This window comes from Bombina bombina, chromosome 12 (assembly GCF_027579735.1).
Source record: "Bombina bombina isolate aBomBom1 chromosome 12, aBomBom1.pri, whole genome shotgun sequence".
NCBI classification, from domain to species: Eukaryota; Metazoa; Chordata; class Amphibia; order Anura; family Bombinatoridae; genus Bombina; species Bombina bombina.
The window spans coordinates 140,150,135-140,175,327 of NC_069510.1; the positions used below are offsets into that span (position 1 = coordinate 140,150,135).

General features: G+C 39.1%; 1 protein-coding gene across 1 annotated transcript in view; it reads left to right on the forward strand.

Moving 5' to 3' along the window:
- The window catches only part of ASTN2 (astrotactin 2), a 1,265,353-nt gene that overhangs the window by 241,046 nt on the left and 999,114 nt on the right, over positions 1-25,193 (forward strand). The window contains exons 5-6 of the mRNA XM_053695400.1: positions 21,369-21,453; positions 24,560-24,634. Coding sequence (XP_053551375.1) covers positions 21,369-21,453; positions 24,560-24,634 — 160 coding nt within the window. The remainder of the gene's footprint in view (positions 1-21,368; positions 21,454-24,559; positions 24,635-25,193) is intronic.

Below are 25,193 nucleotides of genomic sequence, written 5' to 3' on the forward strand. Positions count from 1 at the left end.
AACACATAGGCCAAATTCCTTTAGCCATTCATCACAATGGGTAAGACCAAGGATTAGGTTGTTGAGCTTCACAAATCAGAAAGTGCTAACAAAGTGCTGGACCTCAAATGGGCCGCTCCAAAGGCTTTCATCCCTGCTTTTCAAATAAAGATACAAAGAGAATGATACAAAGATATTGATAATAGGAGTAAATTAGAAAGTTTTATAACATTGCATTGCTCTATCTGAATCATAAAAGTCAAAAATTGGGTTTATTAGCTCTTCAATAAAAAAAAGTAAATTGGAATTGCAATTTAAGCTTAATTTTGACTCTCATATCTTTTTAATTACTTAAAAAGTAGTCCAACAAGTTAATATTTTGTTAATATTAATATGCTAAATATGATGAAAAATCGGATCCCTTTGTTCCAAATATATATATAGAAGCTAGTGGTGAAGTTTTTAAATTAAGTCTTAATGTAATTTTCCCTGAGAGTCATGGGTTTAGAAAAATGTTTTAACCTCTATCAAGAGATTTCTGCCAAATCTCCCAGGGCCAAGATTTGTCTAGTTTGTGTTCCCAGAACACAGATTATGGAGTTGTACAAATAATTACATATACCTTAAATATCAGCTATGCCAAAAGATTCCCTATTTATTTTTTCAAAGCAGCCTAAGGGGTCGATTTATCAAGGGCCCAATGGTCTCTGATGCCCCTGTTTCCGTGCAAGCTTTCTAAAGACCGATGCTCCTTAACTGGTCTGCCTGCTCTGAGGCTGCGGACATCAATCCGCCCGATCTCATACAATCAGGCTGATTGACACCCCCTGCTAGCGACCAATTGGCCGTGAATCTGCAGGAGACGGCATTGCACAAGCAGTTCACTAGAACTGCTTGTGCAATGTTAAATGCCGACAGCGTATGCTGTCGGCATTCAGCGATGTATGGCGGACATGATATGATGGTTTCGGCATAATGAAATATAACAAGACGATATGAAAACAATGTCAACACACATTGGGCTCCATGTACTAAGCGGCGGACGTACAGCTTCTCAACTCGCGAAGCTGTTCGCCCACCTTCGCTACACACGGGCAGTGTAAATATGCTCACATGCGTACAGGCACTCGCAGTTGAAAGCGTCTGTGGTTCTTATGGCAAACAATGATTCTCCAACCAGGCTCACAGAGAATGTCGCTATACAGCGCATTTATAGAATGTTGAATCCACATACACTAGAGCCTAGTTACACAATGTGTATTGACATGTTTTCTGTTGTCTATTTAATTTGTACATATCGTCTTGTTATATTTCATTATTCTGAAACCGGACGTGAGGTCACTTCTGGTTCTGTGGAACGCATGGCGTGCATTCCAGCTACGAGTTGAGCGTGTTTGAGTTGATTGTTCATACCAGGTTTGGATTAATTTATTATTTCACCGTACACACTTTGTAAGAGTGTTGTTTGGGACATTATATTTATTCTGAAGAAGGGGATATATCAGTCCCTGAAACGTCAATAAACTTTTGACTTATTGATACCTTAAATTCCTTTAAGTGCATTCTCTTTGGTGTATATATATATATATATATTTATATACTATAATTTACACTATGGGGCCTATCTATCAAGCTCCGAACGGAGCCTGACGGCCCGTGTTTCTGGCGAGTCTCCAGACTCGTCAGAAACACAAGTTATGGAGCAGCGGTCACAAAGACCGCTGCTCCATAACCCTGTCCGCCTGCTCTGAGCAGGCGGACAGGAATCGCCGGAATTCAACCCGATCGAGTACGATCGGGTTGATTGACACCCCCTGCTGGCGGCCGATTGGCCGCGAGTCAGCAGGGGGCGGCGTTGCACCAGCAGCTCTTGTGAGCTGCTGGTGCAATGCTGAATATGGAGAGCGTATTGCTCTCCACATTCAGCGATGTCTTGCGGACCTGATCCGCACTGTCAGATCAGGTCCGCAAGACATTTGTTAAATTGACCTCTATATCTGTATGAACTGTTTGATTAAATATATGTGCATGGAATCATGAAATGTTTCCAATCCCTTACAGAGTAGAAGCTAGACTCTTTTTTTTAGAGGGGGTGGGGGTAGTAACTGTTCTTTGCTAAATTCTTATAATGCTCATGATCATTTTTATCAGTTTCATTAATATTTACCCCTAAGGTAAATATTAATGAAACGCTTGTGCAATGCCGCCCCCTGCACATTCGCTAGCAGGGGGTGTCAATCATCCTGATCGGATCGGGATGATTGCAGTCCGCCACCTAAAAGGTGAGCCGGAAGGTTCGCGCAAAATAAGCAGCATTCGCTGCTTGGTAAATATACCCTATAGTCTCTTCGGGGGCGGGCCACAGGCGTTCCACAGTATCTTCTAGAGGAGTGGTCGTGATGTTTCACTTGCACATTGATCCAGCATGCACCGTAAATCGATTCTCTATTGCACTTGTAAAGTATCGTTTCTCAGGTTTATGGGGTTTTTTTGTTTTGTTTTTTAACTAATTTGTTGTGAGGTTATAAAGTATCTTTGTTATGCCGGTAGTCTTCATAGTTGAAGTTGCTCTTTGCACCACAAGGTGAACCGTTCAAGATAGATGCGCCTCCATAATTATTAGGGAAAGTGACTCACTACTCATGCATGTGGCATTTGGTGGATACAACTCTTTATATATTCTGCAGCTAATAAGTTATTATGCTGTATTGATTATTTCTGAAATATATTAGTTTGGTTATACTTGGATGTCATACAATAATTATTTGTAAGAAACATTAAACTTGAAGTTCAAATCTCCATAAAAATGTTAAAAAAAAAAAAGCATTGTAATGTGCTTTTATTATTTATCTATATTCTTGGCAAAACAAAAAAGATTTGCTAATATAATGACAGTTTAAATGTTTTTAAAACATATATTTTGTATGCAGATCATTGGCAAGACAGAGTTTAATTGTGGATATATATATATATAATACATATATACAACATGACTAATTATATACTATACATATATACAGCATGACTGCAATTATATACTATACATATATGCAACATGACTGTAATTATATACTATACATATGTACAACAGGACTTTAATTATATAGTATACATATGTACAACATGACTGTAATTATATAGTATACATATGTACAACATGACTGTAATTATATACTATACATATGTACAACAGGACTTTAATTATATACTATACATATGTACAACAGGACTTTAATTATATACTATACATATGTACAACAGGACTTTAATTATATAGTATACATATGTACAACAGGACTTTAATTATATACTATACATATGTACAACAGGACTTTAATTATATAGTATACATATGTACAACATGACTGTAATTATATAGTATACATATGTACAACATGACTGTAATTATATACTATACATATGTACAACATGACTGTAATTATATGCTATACATATGTACAACATGACTGTAATTATATACTATACATATGTACAACATGACTGTAATTATATACTATACATATGTACAACATGACTGTAATTATATAGTATACATATGTACAACATGACTGTAATTATATACTATACATATGTACAACATGACTGTAATTATATGCTATACATATGTACAACATGACTGTAATTATATACTATACATATGTACAACAGGACTTTAATTATATACTATACATATGTACAACAGGACTTTAATTATATGCTATACATATGTACAACATGACTGTAATTATATACTATATATATATATATACAGCATGACTGCATTCATATACTATAATTATATACAAAATGACAGTAATTATATGCTATACACATATACAACAGGACTGTAATTATATAGTATATATACTATACATATATACACATGACTGAAAGTATATATTATACATATATAAATCAGGGCTGTACAGTTATTATATACTATACATATATACGCATGACTGTAATTATATAGTATATATACTATACATATATACACGTGACTGAAAGTATATATTATACATATATAAATCAGGACTGTACAGTAATTATATACTATACATATATACAACAGGACTGTAATTATATAGTATATATATACTATACATATATACACATGACTGAAAGTATATATTATACGTATATAAATCAGGACTGTACAGTAATTATATACTATACATATATACACATGACTGTAATGTCTATTTAAGCAGTTTATATGGTATCTGGGAAAAAAGTAGATCAGTTCAGTATGTCCCAGAACAGATACAGTTAAAGCAAAAAATAATGGAACAATGCTGAAAATGTGGTTCTGTAAAAAGTAAAACAATTCTTCAATCTATACGTAATACAAGAGAAAGAAAAATGTCTCCTTGGGTTTGGTATAAAATCAAGACAGATGCCAGCCCGCCAGAGAGAGGACAGTTGAATAGGGAGCCACTAGTCACTAATAGAAAAGTCATTTCCTGTCAACATTAAAGAAAAGCACTAAACAGAGCCCTTAAAGAATGGTTATATGCTGTTGGATTCATCTATTCCACTACAGAAGGCTGTAAAAACATGATGGAAGTGCCCAAAATAATTTTATAGAAAAGGGAAAGTGCCCTGGCAGTCTTCATTTTCTCTTCATATTTGAATTTGGTGTTCAAATCTAAGGCTTTAGCAATCTGATTCCACTGCACAGTCTTTGAAGCAAGCTCATAAATCACCATAAAATGGAAACTACCAGGCAAAGATTATTACAGAATCCTTTAACAGTCACATGATTATAGGTGTCCCTTGCAATGACAATGGATCCAAGGATGCCTTTATTTAAGTAGGGCTGTCAGGTATAGAGTATTGATCTGAAGTTTCCAAATATTTTAACTCTCAGACGACGAAAAATGTATAATGATTAAAAATATATAGCTACTTGACGGATTAGGTTAGATCTGAGGTCTGATATATGCATATGGGGCCATGGTTCTGATCTGGAGTCTTATCTGAGCTCTGATAAGGCAATATTACTGACAGGGGCTACATATTTAGTGCTCAGATCTGAGGTCTGATGTGGGTATTTTACTGACCGGGCCTGCATGCTTAGTTTTCTGATCTGAGCTCTGATAAGGCAACATTACTGACAGGGGCTACATATTTAGTGCTCAGATCTGAGGTCTGATGTGGGTATTTTACTGACCGGGCCTGCATGCTTAGTTTTCTGATCTGAGCTCTGATAAGGCAACATTACTGACAGGGGCTACATATTTAGTGCTCAGATCTGAGGTCTGATGTGGGTATTTTACTGACCGGGCCTGCATGCTTAGTTTTCTGATCTGAGCTCTGATAAGGCAATATAACTTAAAAGGGACTTCATGTTTAGTGTTGGGAGCTGAGGTCTGATATGGGTATGTAAGTGACAAGAGTTTCAGGCTTTGTGTTCTGATCTGGGGTCTGATATGGGTATATAACTAACAAGAGTTTCAGGCTTTGTGTTCTGATCTGAGGTCTGATATGGGTATATAACTGACAAGAGTTTCAGGCTTTGTGTTCTGATCTGAGGTCTGATATGGGTATATAACTGACAAGAGTTTCAGGCTTTGTGTTCTGATCTGGGGTCTGATGTGGGTATATAACTGACAAGAGTTTCAGGCTTTGTGTTCTGATCTGAGGTCTGATATGGGTATATAACTGACAAGAGTTTCAGGCTTTGTGTTCTGATCTGGGGTCTGATATGGGTATATAACTAACAAGAGTTTCAGGCTTTGTGTTCTGATCTGGGGTCTGATATGGGTATATAACTAACAAGAGTTTCAGGCTTTGTGTTCTGATCTGGGGTCTGATATGGGTATGTAACTAACAAGAGTTTCAGGCTTTGTGTTCTGATCTGGGGTCTGATATGGGTATATAACTAACAAGAGTTTCAGGCTTTGTGTTCTGATCTGAGGTCTGATATGGGTATATAACTAACAAGAGTTTCAGGCTTTGTATTCTGATCTGAGGTCTGATATGGGTATATAACTGACAAGAGTTTCAGGCTTTGTGTTCTGATCTGAGGTCTGATATGGGTATGTAACTAACAAGAGTTTCAGGCTTTGTGTTCTGATCTGAGGTCTGATATGGGTATGTAACTGACAAGAGTTTCAGGCTTTGTGTTCTGATCTGATGTCTGATATGGGTATATAACTAACAAGAGTTTCAGGCTTTGTGTTCTGATCTGAGGTCTGATATGGGTATATAACTGACAAGAGTTTCAGGCTTTGTGTTCTGATCTGAGGTCTGATATGGGTATGTAAGTGACAAGAGTTTCAGGCTTTGTGTTCTGATCTGGGGTCTGATATGGGTATATAACTGACAAGAGTTTCAGGCTTTGTGTTCTGATCTGGGGTCTGATATGGGTATATAACTGACAAGAGTTTCAGGCTTTGTGTTCTGATCTGGGGTCTGATATGGGTATATAACTGACAAGAGTTTCAGGCTTTGTGTTCTGATCTGAGGTCTGATATGGGTATATAACTGACAAGAGTTTCAGGCTTTGTGTTCTGATCTGAGGTCTGATATGGGTATATAAGTGACAAGAGTTTCAGGCTTTGTGTTCTGATCTGGGGTCTGATATGGGTATATAACTAACAAGAGTTTCAGGCTTTGTGTTCTGATCTGAGGTCTGATATGGGTATATAACTGACAAGAGTTTCAGGCTTTGTGTTCTGATCTGAGGTCTGATATGGGTATATAACTAACAAGAGTTTCAGGCTTTGTGTTCTGATCTGAGGTCTGATATGGGTATATAACTAACAAGAGTTTCAGGCTTTGTATTCTGATCTGATGTCTGATATGGGTATATAACTGACAAGAGTTTCAGGCTTTGTGTTCTGATCTGGGGTCTGATATGGGTATATAACTGACAAGAGTTTCAGGCTTTGTGTTCTGATCTGGGGTCTGATATGGGTATATAACTGACAAGAGTTTCAGGCTTTGTGTTCTGATCTGGGGTCTGATATGGGTATATAACTAACAAGAGTTTCAGGCTTTGTGTTCTGATCTGGGGTCTGATATGGGTATATAACTAACAAGAGTTTCAGACTTTGTGTTCTGATCTGAGGTCTGATATGGGTATATAACTAACAAGAGTTTCAGACTTTGTGTTCTGATCTGAGGTCTGATATGGGTATATAACTGACAAGAGTTTCAGGCTTTGTGTTCTGATCTGAGGTCTGATATGGGTATATAACTGACAAGAGTTTCAGGCTTTGTGTTCTGATCTGAGGTCTGATATGGGTATGTAAGTGACAAGAGTTTCAGGCTTTGTGTTCTGATCTGAGGTCTGATATGGGTATATAACTGACAAGAGTTTCAGGCTTTGTGTTCTGATCTGAGGTCTGATATGGGTATATAACTAACAAGAGTTTCAGGCTTTGTGTTCTGATCTGATGTCTGATATGGGTATATAAGTGACAAGAGTTTCAGGCTTTGTGTTCTGATCTGATGTCTGATATGGGTATATAACTAACAAGAGTTTCAGGCTTTGTGTTCTGATCTGAGGTCTGATATGGGTATATAACTGACAAGAGTTTCAGGCTTTGTGTTCTGATCTGATGTCTGATATGGGTATATAAGTGACAAGAGTTTCAGGCTTTGTGTTCTGATCTGGGGTCTGATATGGGTATATAACTAACAAGAGTTTCAGGCTTTGTGTTCTGATCTGGGGTCTGATATGGGTATGTAACTAACAAGAGTTTCAGGCTTTGTGTTCTGATCTGGGGTCTGATATGGGTATATAACTGACAAGAGTTTCAGGCTTTGTGTTCTGATCTGGGGTCTGATATGGGTATATAACTAACAAGAGTTTCAGACTTTGTGTTCTGATCTGAGGTCTGATATGGGTATGTAAGTGACAAGAGTTTCAGACTTTGTGTTCTGATCTGGGGTCTGATATGGGTATGTAACTGACAAGAGTTTCAGGCTTTGTGTTCTGATCTGAGGTCTGATTTGGGTATATAACTAACAAGAGTTTCAGACTTTGTGTTCTGATCTGAGGTCTGATATGGGTATATAACTAACAAGAGTTTCAGGCTTTGTGTTCTGATCTGAGGTCTGATATGGGTATATAACTAACAAGAGTTTCAGGCTTTGTATTCTGATCTGATGTCTGATATGGGTATATAACTGACAAGAGTTTCAGGCTTTGTGTTCTGATCTGGGGTCTGATATGGGTATATAACTGACAAGAGTTTCAGGCTTTGTGTTCTGATCTGGGGTCTGATATGGGTATATAACTGACAAGAGTTTCAGGCTTTGTGTTCTGATCTGGGGTCTGATATGGGTATATAACTAACAAGAGTTTCAGGCTTTGTGTTCTGATCTGGGGTCTGATATGGGTATATAACTAACAAGAGTTTCAGACTTTGTGTTCTGATCTGATGTCTGATATGGGTATATAACTAACAAGAGTTTCAGACTTTGTGTTCTGATCTGAGGTCTGATATGGGTATATAACTGACAAGAGTTTCAGGCTTTGTGTTCTGATCTGAGGTCTGATATGGGTATATAACTGACAAGAGTTTCAGGCTTTGTGTTCTGATCTGAGGTCTGATATGGGTATGTAAGTGACAAGAGTTTCAGGCTTTGTGTTCTGATCTGAGGTCTGATATGGGTATATAACTGACAAGAGTTTCAGGCTTTGTGTTCTGATCTGAGGTCTGATATGGGTATATAACTAACAAGAGTTTCAGGCTTTGTGTTCTGATCTGATGTCTGATATGGGTATATAAGTGACAAGAGTTTCAGGCTTTGTGTTCTGATCTGATGTCTGATATGGGTATATAACTAACAAGAGTTTCAGGCTTTGTGTTCTGATCTGAGGTCTGATATGGGTATATAACTGACAAGAGTTTCAGGCTTTGTGTTCTGATCTGATGTCTGATATGGGTATATAAGTGACAAGAGTTTCAGGCTTTGTGTTCTGATCTGGGGTCTGATATGGGTATATAACTAACAAGAGTTTCAGGCTTTGTGTTCTGATCTGGGGTCTGATATGGGTATGTAACTAACAAGAGTTTCAGGCTTTGTGTTCTGATCTGGGGTCTGATATGGGTATATAACTGACAAGAGTTTCAGGCTTTGTGTTCTGATCTGGGGTCTGATATGGGTATATAACTAACAAGAGTTTCAGACTTTGTGTTCTGATCTGAGGTCTGATATGGGTATGTAAGTGACAAGAGTTTCAGACTTTGTGTTCTGATCTGGGGTCTGATATGGGTATGTAACTGACAAGAGTTTCAGGCTTTGTGTTCTGATCTGAGGTCTGATTTGGGTATATAACTAACAAGAGTTTCAGACTTTGTGTTCTGATCTGAGGTCTGATATGGGTATATAACTAACAAGAGTTTCAGACTTTGTGTTCTGATCTGGGGTCTGATATGGGTATTTAACTGACAAGAGTTTCAGGCTTTGTGTTCTGATCTGAGGTCTGATATGGGTATATAACTAACAAGAGTTTCAGACTTTGTGTTCTGATCTGGGGTCTGATATGGGTATGTAAGTGACAAGAGTTTCAGACTTTGTGTTCTGATCTGGGGTCTGATATGGGTATGTAACTAACAAGAGTTTCAGACTTTGTGTTCTGATCTGAGGTCTGATATGGGTATGTAAGTGACAAGAGTTTCAGGCTTTGTGTTCTGATCTGGGGTCTGATATGGGTATATAACTGACAAGAGTTTCAGGCTTTGTGTTCTGATCTGAGGTCTGATATGGGTATATAACAGACATGGGCTGCAGGCTTAGGGGTAGATTTTTCTGGTGAAATGCATGTGCAATACCGCCCCCTGCACATTTGCAGTCCCGATCGTATCCAGATCCAGAGTTTAATTTTGGGATATCGTTTACAGTGAATTCAAGGCCATGGTTCTAATCTAAGGTTTGATATGAGTATATAACTGCATAGCAAGATGGATTAAATAGATTGGTTAAACATTAAAAAAAACAACTACTACTTGTGCTGTTAAAGCTATCCCTGGTTACTCTGCTAGTGGAAAAGCAAAGCAGCAACATGATTATCACTGCACACTTAGCGCCAGATTAGAAGTGGCGCATTTACGATATCATGGGATGGGATACTCTATATTACAAGTCCATGGTAAATCACATTTACCAGAGAAGGGTTAGTGTTAGTGTTACCGACATCGCTCTAGCACAACCTATAGTCTGATTGGATATTGTGACTGTGCTAAATAATGCTCATATATGTTGAGGTTTATAGGTTTCACTTTAGCAATAGACAAAACTGTGCTAGAATATTTAGCGTTTCTTAAGAACTGAAGTAAAGTGAAAGAGTTAAAAAAGATTCACAAATCACATTGAAAACAAAATAAACTATTATACTCAAATATACACAGGATATGTTATATGGCAAAGTGATTGTCTGCAAAAGGCTCCAAAGTGTAGATAGATAGATAGAAAATAAAATATTTTACCAGGAAGGATATATTGAGGTGTCTCTCGTTTTCAAGTATGTCCTGGGTCCACAAAACATTGCATTGATACAATAGGGTACAATAAAATACAAAAACAATCGTAATACACAATATATGCAAAATTTTACATAGATCAGGTAGGAAATATATAATCAACCATGACAGGTTCATTCTGTTTTGAGATATGTAGAGAGGGATCTCTTAAAGGATATTAGGCTTGGGGAAGGTTTGAAAGTGTGCGGGAGATCGTTCCATAATTGTGGTGCTCTGTAGGAATAGGAGGATTGAGCTGCTTTCTTTTTGTATTGAGGCAAACTAAATAATGTGCTGGTACTGGATCGGAGGTTATAAGAGGTGGGAGCTTCCCAGAAAAGCTCTTAAACACAAGGCTGAAAAGATGGAGGGTGCGTCTGGATTCCAGCAACAGCAAGTTTAGTTCTTTTAGCATGTCACAATGGTTATACAGTGTATTAAGTTTATTAAGGTGAGTTTGCGGTGCAGGTGCATATACTACATCCCCATAATCAATGATTGGCATCAGCATTTTCTGTGCAATCGTTTCCTTTACTGTAGGGCTGAGGCAGGATTTGTTTCTGTACAGGGCACCTAGTTTTGGATAAAGTTTAGATGCAAGTTTTTCTATGTGGAGGCCAAAAGATAGATTGGGGTCTAACAACATACCCAAGTATTTGAAAGAGTGGACTGCGGTCAGTGTGCAATTTGATTTTGTTATGATGCATAGATGGGAATTTTGTAGTTTGTGTAATTTAGGTCCCGTTCCAAAGATCATTGTGACAGTTTTATCAGTGTTTAGGAAGAGTTTGTTTTTTGAGATCCACTTTTCTACCTCTATGAACTGGTCTTGGAGCACTGCTTCAAGCTGCGATAGATCGGATTTGCTTGCATACATTACTGTGTCATCTGCTTACATGTGTACAGTTGAGGATTTGCAGACATTAGGCAGATCATTTATAAATAATGTGAATAGTATGGGGCCGAGAATGAAACCTTGGGGAACACCACACGTGACTAGGAGAGGGAGGGAGTCACTGTCAGAAATGGAGACATATTGTGATCCGATACATATGATCGAAACCAGGTTAGCGGACGATCACCAGTTTAGTTTGAGCAGTAGAATGTTGTGGTCTACTGTGTCAAATGCCTTTGCAAAATCAAGAACAATAGCTCCAGTTAGGTCTCCTTGTTCCATGCCAGTTTGGATGTTGTTGCAAACTTTTAGGAGGGCAGTTGAAGTGGAGTGATTCGGGCGAAAACCTGATTGAACAGGGGTCAGATAGTTAGATTGTTGGTAATACTCACATAATTGCGTATGGACGCATTTTTCTAAGATTTTTGACAATACTGGGAGCAATGATATTGGGCGATAGTTAGAAACCAAGGTTATCTCACCACTTTTATGGATAGGCACTACTCTTGCAGTCTTCCAAAGTTTGTGTATGTATCCAGACACCAAGGATTCGTTAATTAGGGTTGTGACAGGTTTAGCAATTGCCAGCGCACTGAGCTTCAACAGCATTGCTGGGATTTGATCAGGTTCAGACTGGTTTTTCATTTTTAGATTATGAAGTTTTTTCTTAATGACATTGATGGGTACAGGTCTAAAAATGAACTTCTCTATATTGGGTCTTTGCAGATTTAGTGGGGCCTGATCCACATTTGTAGTTTCAGGATGTGTGTCCTTTATTAGTTTGTCAATCAGGGTGGTGGAGCATCTGACAAAATAATTGTTAAAGGCATTTGCTACTTCTAAGGGAAGTTGCATGGTTTGGTTGTCCACTTTGACAGTGGAGGGTTGGGAGTCGATTGGTGGATTTTGTAAGTTATTTATGAGTTTCCAAAACTTTCTAGGGTTTGATATGTTATTGTTCAGATTTTCACAGAAATATTGGGCCTTGGCCAATTTTGTTTGTTTAGTGCATATATTTTGCCATTATCTATATACACAGTGATCATTCATAGAGCCAGTATGCTTGACAACAATGAATCCCGAAACTGGTACATTTGAATGAGGTCAGCTATGATCCAATTCATATGTGCTCCTTTTACTCTCACCTTATGCAGCGGGGCATGTAAATTCCAAACTTGTAGGAGTTCGGACTGAAAGAATTCAACTGCAGAGTCTAGATCTGGGATTAGGTTTAAAGGGACATTAAACCCAATTTTTTTCTTTCATGATTCAGATAGAGAATACCATTTTAAACAACTTTCTAATTTACTTCTATTATCTAATTTGCTTCATTCACTTGATATTATTTCCTGAAAAGCATATCTAGATAGGCTCAGTAGCTTCTGATTGGTGGCTGCACATAGATGCCTAATGTGATTGGCTCACCAATCTGCATTGCTATTTATTTAACAAAGGATATCTAAAGATTGTAGCAAATTAGATAATAGAAGTAAATGGTAATGTTGTTTAAAATTGTATTCTCTATCTGAATCATGAAAGAAAAATCTGGGGTTTAGCAGCCCTTTAATCTGTGCCAGGGGAGGTTCTTGATGTCATTTAGAAATGATTGAAGATTACATTTTTTAAAGGACCTGGTGATTTTAACCTTGGGAGAGGATGTAGTAGCCTTTGTTTTGCGCATGCAGTACACTAAGCAGTGGTCACTGAAACTGTTAGGGAGAACACCTGCGTCCTGGATTCTGTCAGGAGAAGTGGAGAGAATCCAATCGAGCAGGGTGTGATTATGGCTTTTAATGCTTATGCGAGTTGGGGAGGAGATTAATTGCGTTAGCTGCAAAGTCTTAAACAGCAAGCAAGAACTATTGTTTTTAGGATTCAGCCAATCAATATTAAAATCTCCAAAAATCAAAATTTCACTTTTTAGGTTTTAAGTTATAGTTTCACTAAGGAGATGGGCTATGTCAGAAAGGGAATGCACAGGGGAGCTAGGTGGGCGGTAGATTCCTACAACAATGATTGATTTACTGCATGGGATTTCAATTGTGCCAGAAAGGAAATCAAAGGTGGCAAGAGAGCTAAATTATTGTAAGGGGGTGTACTTTGTGGAATTGTCAACATAAATTACAATGCCGCCTCCTCTCTTTGCTCTGTCATTTCTATGGCATGAATACCCATGTATTGCAATGGCAGAGTCAGGTATTTTTGTGGTTATAAAGATATATGTCTAAATGTGTTTATGTATACATGTCTTTATATGTGTGTACATGTGTATTTATTTTTTATTTGTGTAAATATGTATGTGTACACAAACATACATATATTCAGGTATAAGCACATATAAACACAGGGGTCAAGTTGAGCGGTAATGCATGGGAACGGAGTTCCTGCACTATTTTTGCAGGAGGAACAGCAATGCTTCAGTAAACCCTGCTGCTGCTAGTGGGAGGAGCTGGAGCACAGTCTGTTAGAGGGATAGTGAGATCCTCTAGTAAAGGGCAGTAACACTTCCTACAATGCACTAAATGCAAGCCCCTCAGCATTCCTGCTGTGTAATCACCCTGTACTGTGTGGAACACATGGGGCTTACATTTCTGTGTAGCTTGCTCTGGGGTTATTTAGCTCCCCCTCAGCAGAAATAGGACTATTGCACCTTAAGTGGGTGAGACTCTGTGACAGAGGAGGACTCTCAGGCCCAAAGGCAAACATTCAATCCTTCATTGGTTTTAATTTGTTTTCATTAACCAAAGTATATAGATTATATACATATAAATACAGTGTGTGTGTGTGTATATATAATAAACAATATTAATTGTGAGGGGGGGGTGGAAGTCTTGGTGAGTTCCCTCACTTTTTGTTGTAGGCCTTAACTCCTGTATAAACACATGTATACACATATATATACTCTTTCAGGCCCTTTCTAGTCAAATACCATTAAACATGCTATATCATTTGTATTAATTTTTAAAGGGACAGTCAACACTTCCGTTAACATTATTTGATATTGAAAAATAAAAACCGAAGATCCGCCTGCACTATACCCCTTCTGCCTTGCCGCCTTGCTTCTGTACTAATCACCGTCGCTAGCTTCTCTAATACCAGGTAAATATGACAGCTGAACTCCCCCCACCGTTACGTAGCTGACTTCTTCAAATGATCAGCAAATCAGAATCCAATCCTCGGTCAGAAATTGCAAGCGCGTGCAATTTCTGACCGAGGATTGGATTCTGATTTGATGATCATTTGAAGAAGAAGGCAGCTACGTAACGGTGGGGGGAGTTCAGCTGCCATATTTATCTGGTATTAGAGAAGTTATCGACGGTGATTAGTACAGAAGCAAGGTTGCAAGGCAGAAGGGGTATAGTGCAGACAGATCTTCGGTTTTTATTTTTCAATATCAAATAATGTTAACGGAAGTGTTGACTGCCCCTTTAACATGTTTTAATGTGTTTTGAATAGAAATACTTTACATTTTTATGTTCTTTCAGAAAAACAAATGTATTTTTATTTTTAAATAAACATATAAATATATTGGTATAGATTTATATTTTACAAAAAAATCATATATACAGTATATATATATATGTTTAAAATGTAAAGTATTTCTAATGCACCTTTGGCTTTACTACAGTTGATCTAGTGCAGTGTCGGGTTAGCGCACTAGCAATAACTAATAAACACCTAGATTACGAGTTTTGCACTGCATTTTAACGCTGAAAAAATGGCCATTTCAGCGTAAAAACATTAACGATGCCATTACAAGTCTTGTCGGTATAGCTGTACCGCAAGCATTTTAGCCTGTAACCCAAAGTCTATCACGCACTCAAAAAAATTACGTTTTTGCATGGGATTTCCATAGCACCGGTATTACAGGTTGTGCGGTGAGGTTAAAATGCTTGCGTTACAGCCTATACCGACACGATCCGTTCCGCTATCTGAGACGCCGGCTGGATGGATGAAGACCTCGTCGCCTAGATGAAGACTTCTCACTGCCTGGATTTCCAGACTTCAAAAACTACAGTCAGCACAACAGAATAAAAAGGTGCAATTTTGTCAGGGGCTCCACACCAGGTCCCCAATACAAATCAGACAGTCCAAAAAAAAGCAGCACTCACCATATCCAAAAAAATGCAGAAATTTATTGAAACACCAAGGTGCACAGAATAACAACGTTTCAGACCTCAGTCCTTAATCATGTCAGTTAACATACAAAACTCTTAAATAGGGGTTGGTACCAAAGCCACACCCCCATTTTTAAAACACACCTGTGCAATACTATAATGAGGCTGCATGTTAGTATCCTTTAAAAATAAATGTCTAATACTTACATCTAATTAATGCATACAAGATATCAACAATATAATAATAATAATATTACTATTTATAGAATACTATCCTCTTCAAGAAATATACAAAATCAAAAGGCTCCATCTGAAAATGTTATCTATGTGTTTAACATGCAATTTTTAGTTTTAACACACTAATTGATTGTACTTGTTTACTATGGACCTTAATAGGATACAAAATTGTGTGAATCTATTGAACCTAATATTATAAAAATAAAGACAGGTCAAAATCTTTATTAAGACCCATAGGACTCAAGGTCTCCAATTTATCTATCCAAAACATCTCTTTTTGTTTAAAATATAACTCCCTATCACCCCCACGTCTCAGGCAGCCAATGTGATCGATAATTTGGAATCTTAATGACAAATATTGTGTCCAGCGTTAACAAAATGTTCAGCTACAGGGTTTTTAATTTTTTTATTGTGAATATCTGACCTATGTTCCGTAATCCTATCACGGACCATCCGAGTGGTCTCTCCAATATAACTCTGCCCACATGGGCATTTGAGCATATAGATGGCGTACATTGTAATACAGGTATAGAAACCCTTAATAAAAAAAAAATTTCCTGTTCTAGGATGAAAAAAATATTTGCCTTTAATCATACTGTTACAGCTGGAACACCCTAAGCAAGGATAGCAGCCATTATTTTTGTCACCTAGGTGTGTTTGAATCTTGACCTTTAAGGGACCAATATCGGCTTTTACCAATCTGTCTTTAAGATTGTTGCTTTTTTTAAAAGCTGGCATAAAGGGGGTTCATAAATTTATTCGCCATTTCTTCCAGTCTGATATTAACATGAGATTTGTCTGAAACTATTCTTTTAACTCTAAAAATTTGACTACGGGGCAACAACTTTTTCAGGGATTCAGGATGGAAATTATTAAAATGAAGAAGATTATTCTTGTAGACAATCTTCTTCATTTGAATAGTTTCCATCCTGAATTTGATAATAGAAGTAAATTGGAAACTACATTTTTGGGTTTCATATCCCTTTAAGTATAAATATTGGTATTTCTTTTTTCTATGCAATATAAATATGTAAGAGGGATTTTTTTTATGATAACTTCGGGGCAAACCTACAGTAGTAGTGTTACTACTCACCATTATATAGTTTTTATTCTAATTGTTCTCTTCAAAGCCATTACCTTATCTTCTTCTTAAGAGTCCACAGCTGCATTCATTACTTTCGGGAAATACAGAACCTGGCCACCAGGAATAGGCAAAGACACCCCAGCCAAAGGCTTAAACACCACTCCCACTTCCCTCATCCCCCAGTCATTCTTTGCCTTTCATCTCAGGAGGTTGGCAGAGAAGTGTCAAAAGTTTTGATAGTCTCTTATGGAGGGTAGTACTCTTTGGCATGGGACTGGAGTTTTAAGTAATCCTGTCAGCCTCTCAGTGAGAGCATGGATGAAAGTTAGAGTCCGGAGATGCAGGTAGAGTCTTTCTGCGAACACATCCTGACTCATATTAACAGCTCCACAAGCAGTTAGCGTTGACGAGTTTCACTGCCTGCTTTCTTCTCTCAAGTCCATGGCAGAGGCGACGCTACTATCTGTCACACTTGAAAGGCCGTGTTCCTGTTCCATGGCATAGATTCTGGTAAGATCGTTTCATTTTATTTCTGTTATGATTGTATTGTAATACAAATGTTTTCCCGAGAGGCTCTCACCTTGCGGGATTAACTATAATTCAGGGTCTCAGTGAGGCTCCTTTCGTATCTTGGAATCAAGGGTTAATATCTCCTGAGGGGGGTTATTGAACAGGGAGGGTTTTAATCATGTTTGTTATGTGATTTGACCTGCTTATGTGTAGTGTTGCTTAGGCTCATGGCTTGTGGAACATAACGGCCTTTGGAAGTGACATGGCCTTTATGGTTGAGCGTGCTTTTTCTGGACTGCACGGTGCACCTGGTGAATGGGCGTGGTCACGTTTTGGAATTGAGCACTCTAAAACGGCATTTAGAACATAACTGGAGGGCATTTATCACCCGGGCCAATTCATATTCTTCACCAGAAACAGAATCTGACGCAGAGACGTCTGTCTCCACAATATCTTTATAATATACACGGCACACAACAAAGCCTAGAGGAAATGCTAATCCAATCATACCTTAAAGATCTCTCACTGAACAAACTAAGTAAAGACTGGTAAAAGTCCTGGTCCTGATGGCATTACTATCAAATACTATAAACATTATCAATCATTACTTATTCCCCATCTCCTCGCCCAATTTAATGAATTGACGGAAACCAAAACATTACCTTCCCGTATGTTGGAAGCACATATAACGGTCCTACCCAAACCGGGGAAACCTCCCGACTGCCCCCACAACTTCAGACCAATATTTCTCTTAAATAACGACGTGAAGATTCTAGCTAAGGCCTTGACGAACCATTTAAATAAATTTCTTCCTGGACTCATCTCCACTGATTAAGTGGGCTTTGTACCGGGAAGGGAGGCCAGGGACAACACTTTGCATATTTTACAACTTGTCTGATATGCAAAATCTCATTCTATATCACTCTCACTTTTCTCAACTGATGCCAAAAAAGCTTTTGACAGAGTGAACTGGCTATTCTTAAGAAAGGCAATGAAGTGTATGGACTTTGGCTCTCCCTTCCTGGACATGGTGTTCTCTCTGTATTCTCAACCTAATGCTAGGATCCAAGCAAACAGGGTCCTTTCAGACTCTTTTACAATCACTAATGGTACACGTCAAGGCTGTCCACTCTCCCCACTACTTTTTATCCTCTCAATTGAAGTCCTAGCCCAGAAAATTTGTCTCAACAAGAAAATAACTGGTATCAGCATCAAAGGCGTAGAACACAAACAGGCAATGTATGCCAATGACATTGATTTATTCATCATCACCAAAATCTCAGATACACTACCGGAACTTCTGCACAAACTCAACTCATATGGGAAAGTTTCAAACTTTTACCTCAATTTAGCTAAATCAGAGCTCCTTAACATTTCCTCCCCCCAACACACTATCAACCACCTAAAATCCAAATACCAACTCAAGTTAGCACAGGAAAAACTTAAATATTTGAAAATATTCTTTATTCCTAAACTACAGGACATATACACGTACAATTATCTACACTTTAAAGATGAAATAGCTAAAGATCTTGCATCCTGGAAAAACAAACAAGTCTCTTGGCTAGGAAGAGTCAATATAGTAAAAATTAACATCCTCCTACGTTTATTATACCTGTTTCAGACACTTCCTATCCCACTACCCTCCGAATATATACCACAGCTACAAAACCTAATAGAAAAATTCATATGGCAGGGGGAAAAAACTAGAGCGCGTAGACATACAATGTGCCTCCCTAGAGACAAGGGTGGGTTGGGAGTCCCAGATCTACAGCCTTATAGGAAGGCCAAACTTTTGCAGAGAATAGTCGAATGATGCCATAACTCAGACCAGAAGGCATGGGTTCAATTAGACAGCTACATATTCGAGAAGGGAAACATGGGATCCCTGGCTTGGATACCACGTAAAGACCGCCATAACCATGTTCCCCCTGGCAGAAGAAGCATTAAGTGAGTGGGACAAAATTATAGCTACCAGTACACACATCTCCACACCCCATTCACCAATGCTACCTATAAGAGAAAACCCTAATCTGCCTTACTAGACAATAGGTCTTTCCTCCAGAAACAAATATAAACTCAGAGAAGGAATACTATACTTCGCCCTAGAGCAGGGCCAGATAGTTCCTATAACCAAGCTCCAAGAATGGGATAAGAAATTATTCTCATCATGGCTAACACGCCACCAACGTATTCATTACATTACTACACATAAACAAAAAAAACAAGATGAATAGAGACCTTACACCTTTTGAACTCCTGTATCTTAGAACTGCGACCACCAGTCACTTAATCTCAAACCTATACAAACTCTTACTATTACCCAGTGAGTCATCAACACCTTCCTACACATGGGCATGGGATAGGGAACTGGGGGAGGACATACACTACAAAAAATGGCAACAATCATTTAAGATAGTTAAGGTTGCTTCAACATCAGCGGTCATGCAGGAGGTCCATTTTAAGCTTCTAAGCAGATGGTACGTCACCCCTGACCATCTCCATAAAACCAACTCAATGATTAGTAACGAGTGCTGGAGGGGATGTTTTCATATTGGCTCTATGTTACACATTTGGTGGACGTGTCCCATTGGGACGGAATCACTAAAACTATATCAGAAATTATAGAGGTAGAGGTCTGCACTATCTTGTTCCTTGCAGTTCTCAAAATTCAGCATAAAGCAAAGCTCACACTATTATTGGTTATGCTCAATGGCGCAAAGAAACTCACACACAATTCCCTCACTAAAAGATTGGCACAACCAGGTCTCTGACCTTCTACAATTAGAAAGATACCATTACCTAAAGACAGGGACCTTGGACCTTTACCAAGAAATATTAGAGATCTGGAATGGTCATATCTCTCATAGTAATTAATATACCATAGATAGTGGACACCTTGGACTTCTTGCCCAGACTTGCAGAATACAGTATCCCCCCCTCCTCCCCCTCCCTTGTGATATGGTTTTTTTTTTTGGGGGTTGGTTGGTTTTTTTCCCCTCCCTTCTTCCTTCACCCCCTTCTCTTTCTCTTCCCTTCTTTTACTCCTCCTAATTATTTTCTTCTCCTGGAACCTGCAAAGTTGAAAATATTATGAAAGTTATTTGGGTTTATATGTTAATAATTTATCTGTAACCAACAAAAAAGTTCATTAACGATAAGAACAAGTTTGCATCTCCTGCGATGAATTCATGTCTGTATAACATAGAACAGCTGCAGGAAAGCACCTGAAAAAAGGGCATAACATTGCATATCTTTTTTAAACTATCCACATAGGACAACAATGGTGGACTTGTATTATCGTAATTACTCAAGAGAGGACTGAATTTCTAAACTGTCCTCAATATAAGTCTTACTATCAAAGGTCTTCCCTTGTTTTTTCCTTTATTTTTTGTTTATGAATATGTCTGAATTCATTTTGTATTTCATACATTATATTTACTCAATAAAGCTTGTTTTTTAAATAAATAAATAAATAAATCGGCCCCATAGAGTGGATTTTGATATTGTACACGTCTTCCGCTTTCACTGAGATGTCAAATTAGTGATATGCATATGTACAATTTTTCACACTATTACAGGTAACATATCCGATTAAACATCTTTGTAATATGTCCTCCTAAAAAAGAAGTAGAAACATCCAATCAGTGCGATCATACGCACGTATCACTTGCAATATTAATTGCCTCCAGTCCATGCGCATTGCCCTCTATACTTCACTGCAGCGTCACAATAATGCCCTTTCAGTAGTATCATGAGCGTCACTATGAACATGCAGGCTAGAAGTGGGGTAATTAACTTGCTAATAGGCTATCAGCTAAGAATACCGAACTACCTTATTGGGGTTGGACACTAACACAACATATTATTTGCAGTGACAATCAGTAACGTTTTAATATAAAATTTATGCTGTAAATCTTTTAATGCTATGGAGCAGGTCAGCAACATACATAAATTATATACACATATCTAGAAGAGCACTTGTTTTTATTCCTTCAATATACATTTAATATATGATAGAAACGTATAACAAGGAAAGCAATTAACATTTTCTTTCTCTTTTGCAGGTGAGTGCAGTTGTCATGAAGGTTACTCTCCTGATCCGAATCACAAACATCTCTGCGTGCGCAGTGACTGGGGTCAAAGTCAAGGGTAAGTGCCCCTCTTTGGCCTGGCAGAGCCAAGAGTGTTAATGAATACAAATAATAGAACAGTAGGGGGAGGCTTTGTGACAACAGCAGGTGACAAGTTGATGATTAGCGATAGAAACAGTAAAATCTGCATGAAACAAAAGTGTGACAAGAAATGGTTGTGTTAGAAGCAAAACGTTACATGATCCCTGGGGTAGGAGATGGTGATAGTCAGAGAGAGAGGGCATTCTGACAAGACAGTAATAACAGTGTGACAAGAATGTGTGCCTGTGTGACAAACTACATAGCTATCTGTCAGGGGTGATGGGATTGTCACAGGAAAAACTGCAGGACAGAGTTTGGTGTGACTTGAAGTAATAAGAAAATATCAGTAAAAGTTTATTAAGAGCTTATTAGCTTGTGACAGTGTGCAGGTGTGTATCTGCTGTATGGGTGTGATTATACAGCTGTGACAGTGTGCAGGTGTGTCTATCTGCTGTATGGGTGTGATTATACAGCTGTGACAGTGTGCAGGTGTGTCTGCCTGCTGTACGGATGTGATTATACAGCTGTGACAGTGTGCAGGTGTGTATCTGCTGTATGGGTGTGATTATACAGCTGTGATAGTGTGCAGGTGTGTCTATCTGCTGTACGGGTGTGATTATACAGCTGTGACAGTGTGCAGGTGTGTCTGCCTGCTGTACGGATGTGATTATACAGCTGTGATAGTGTGCAGGTGTGTCTGTCTGCTGTACGAGTGTTATTATACAGCTGTGATAGTGTGCAGGTGTGTCTGCCTGCTGTACGGATGTGATTATACAGCTGTGACAGTGTGCAGGTGTGTCTGCCTGCTGTACGGATGTGATTATACAGCTGTGACAGTGTGCAGGTGTGTCTGCCTGCTGTACGGATGTGATTATACAGCTGTGACAGTGTGCAGGTGTGTCTGCCTGCTGTACGGATGTGATTATACAGCTGTGATAGTGTGCAGGTGTGTCTGCCTGCTGTACGGATGTGATTATACAGTTGTGACAGTGTGCAGGTGTGTATCTGCTGTATGGGTGTGATTATACAGCTGTGATAGTGTGCAGGTGTGTCTGCCTGCTGTACGGATGTGATTATACAGCTGTAACAGTGTGCAGGTGTGTCTGCCTGCTGTACGGATGTGATTATACAGCTGTGACAGTGTGCAGGTGTGTCTGCCTGCTGTACGGATGTGATTATACAGCTGTGACAGTGTGCAGGTGTGTATCTGCTGTATGGGTGTGATTATACAGCTGTGACAGTGTGCAGGTGTGTCTGCCTGCTGTACGGATGTGATTATACAGCTGTGACAGTGTGCAGGTGTGTATCTGCTGTATGGGTGTGATTATACAGCTGTCATAGTGTGCAGATGTGTCTGCCTGCTGTACGGATGTGATTATATAGCTGTGACAGTGTGCAGGTGTTTCTGCCTGCTGTACGGATGTGATTATACAGCTGTGACAGTGTGCAGGTGTGTATCTGCTGTATGGGTGTGATTATACAGCTGTGACAGTCTGCAGGTGTGTCTATCTGCTGTACGGGTGTGATTATACAGCTGTGATAGTGTGCAGGTGTGTCTATCTGCTGTATGGGTGTGATTATACAGCTGTGACAGTGTGCAGGTGTGTCTATCTGCTGTACGAGTGTTATTATACAGATGTGATATTATGCAGGTGTGTCTATCTGCTGTACGGGTGTGATTATACAGCTGTGATAGTGTGCAGGTGTGTCTGCCTGCTGTACGGATGTGATTATACAGCTGTGATAGTGTGCAGGTGTGTTTATCTGCTGTACGGGTGTGATTATACAGCTGTGATAGTGTGCAGGTGTGTCTATCTGCTGTATGGGAGTTATTATACAGCTGTGATAGTGTGCAGGTGTGTTTGCCTGCTGAATCGGTGTGATTATACAGCTGTGATAGTGTGCAGGTGTGTCTATCTGCTGTATGGATGTGATTATACAGCTGTGACAGTGTGCAGGTGTGTCTATCTGCTGTATGGGTGTGATTATACAGCTGTGATAGTGTGCAGGTGTGTTTGCCTGCTGTATGGGAGTTATTATACAGCTGTGATAGTGTGCAGGTGTGTCTATCTGCTGTATGGGAGTTATTATACAGCAGTGATAGTGTGCAGGTGTGTCTATCTGCTGTATGGGAGTAATTATACAGCTGTGATAGTGTGCAGGTGTGTTTGCCTGCTGAATGGGTGTGATTATACAGCTGTGATAGTGTGCAGGTGTGTTTGCCTGCTGAATCGGTGTGATTATACAGCTGTGATAGTGTGCAGGTGTGTCTATCTGCTGTATCGGTGTGATTATACGGCTGTGATAGTGTGCAGGTGTGTCTATCTGCTGTATGGGTGTGATTATACAGCTGTGATAGTGTGCAGGTGTGTTTGCCTGCTGAATGGGTGTGATTATACAGCTGTGATAGTGTGCAGGTGTGTCTATCTGCTGTATGTGTGTGATTATACAGCTGTGATAGTGTGCAGGTGTGTCTATCTGCTGTATGTGTGTGATTATACAGCTGTGATAGTGTGCAGGTGTGTCAATCTGCTGTACAAGTGTTATTATACAGCTGTGATAGTATGCAGGTGTGTCTATCTGCTGTATGGGTGTGATTATACAGCTGTGACAGTGTGCAGGTGTGTCTGTCTGCTGTACGAGTGTTATTATACAGCTGTGATAGTATGCAGGTGTGTCTATCTGCTGTATGTGTGTGATTATACAGCTGTGATAGTGTGCAGGTGTGTCTATCTGCTGTATGGGTGTGATTATACAGCTGTGATAGTGTGCAGGTGTGTCTGTCTGCTGTACGAGTGTTATTATACAGCTGTGATAGTATGCAGGTGTGTCTGCCTGCTGTACGGATGTGATTATACAGCTGTGATAGTATGCAGGTGTGTCTATCTGCTGTACGAGTGTTATTATACAGCTGTGATAGTATGCAGGTGTGTCTATCTGCTGTACGGGTGTCAGGGATAATGACAGTAGGTGACAGTGTGCCTGACTGTACAGGGATAATGACAGTAGGTGACAGTGTGCAAGTCTGTATGGATATAATGATAGCAGGTGGCCCTCACTTTTCTTTCTCTGTTCCCTATTAGACCCTGGCCATACAACACTCTGGAGAGAGGATATGACCTGGTGACAGGAGAGCAAGCACCAGAGAAAATACTGAGGTCAGAACTTTGTTTGTCTGTCTGTCTTCCTGTTTTCATACTGTCTCCCTGTTTATATATGTCTTCCTGTTTTGTCTGACTGTCTTCCTGTCTGTCTGACTGTCTCCCTGTTGGTATGTCTGTCTTCCTATTTGTAAGTCTGTCTTCTTGTTTGTCATACTGTCTCCCTGTTTTGTCTGACTGTCTTCCTGTCTGTCTGTCTGACTGTCTCCCTGTTTGTATGTCTGTCTTCCTGATTGTAAGTCTGTCTTCCTGATTGTAACTCTGTCTTCCTGTCTGTCTGACTGTTTTCCTGTTTGTATGTCTGTCTTCCTGTTTTATGTCTGTCTTCCTGTTTGTAAGTCTGTCTTTCTGTCTGTCTGACTGTTTTCCTGTTTGTTTGTTTGTATGTCTGTCTTCCTGTTTGTCTGACTATCTTCCTGTTTGTTATACTGGCAACCTGTTTGTATATCTGTCTTCCTGTTTTCTCTGACTGTCTTGCTGTTTGTATGTCTGTCTTCCTTCCTGTCTGTCTGACTGTCTTCCTGTTTGTATGTTTGTCTTCCTGTTTGTCTGACCG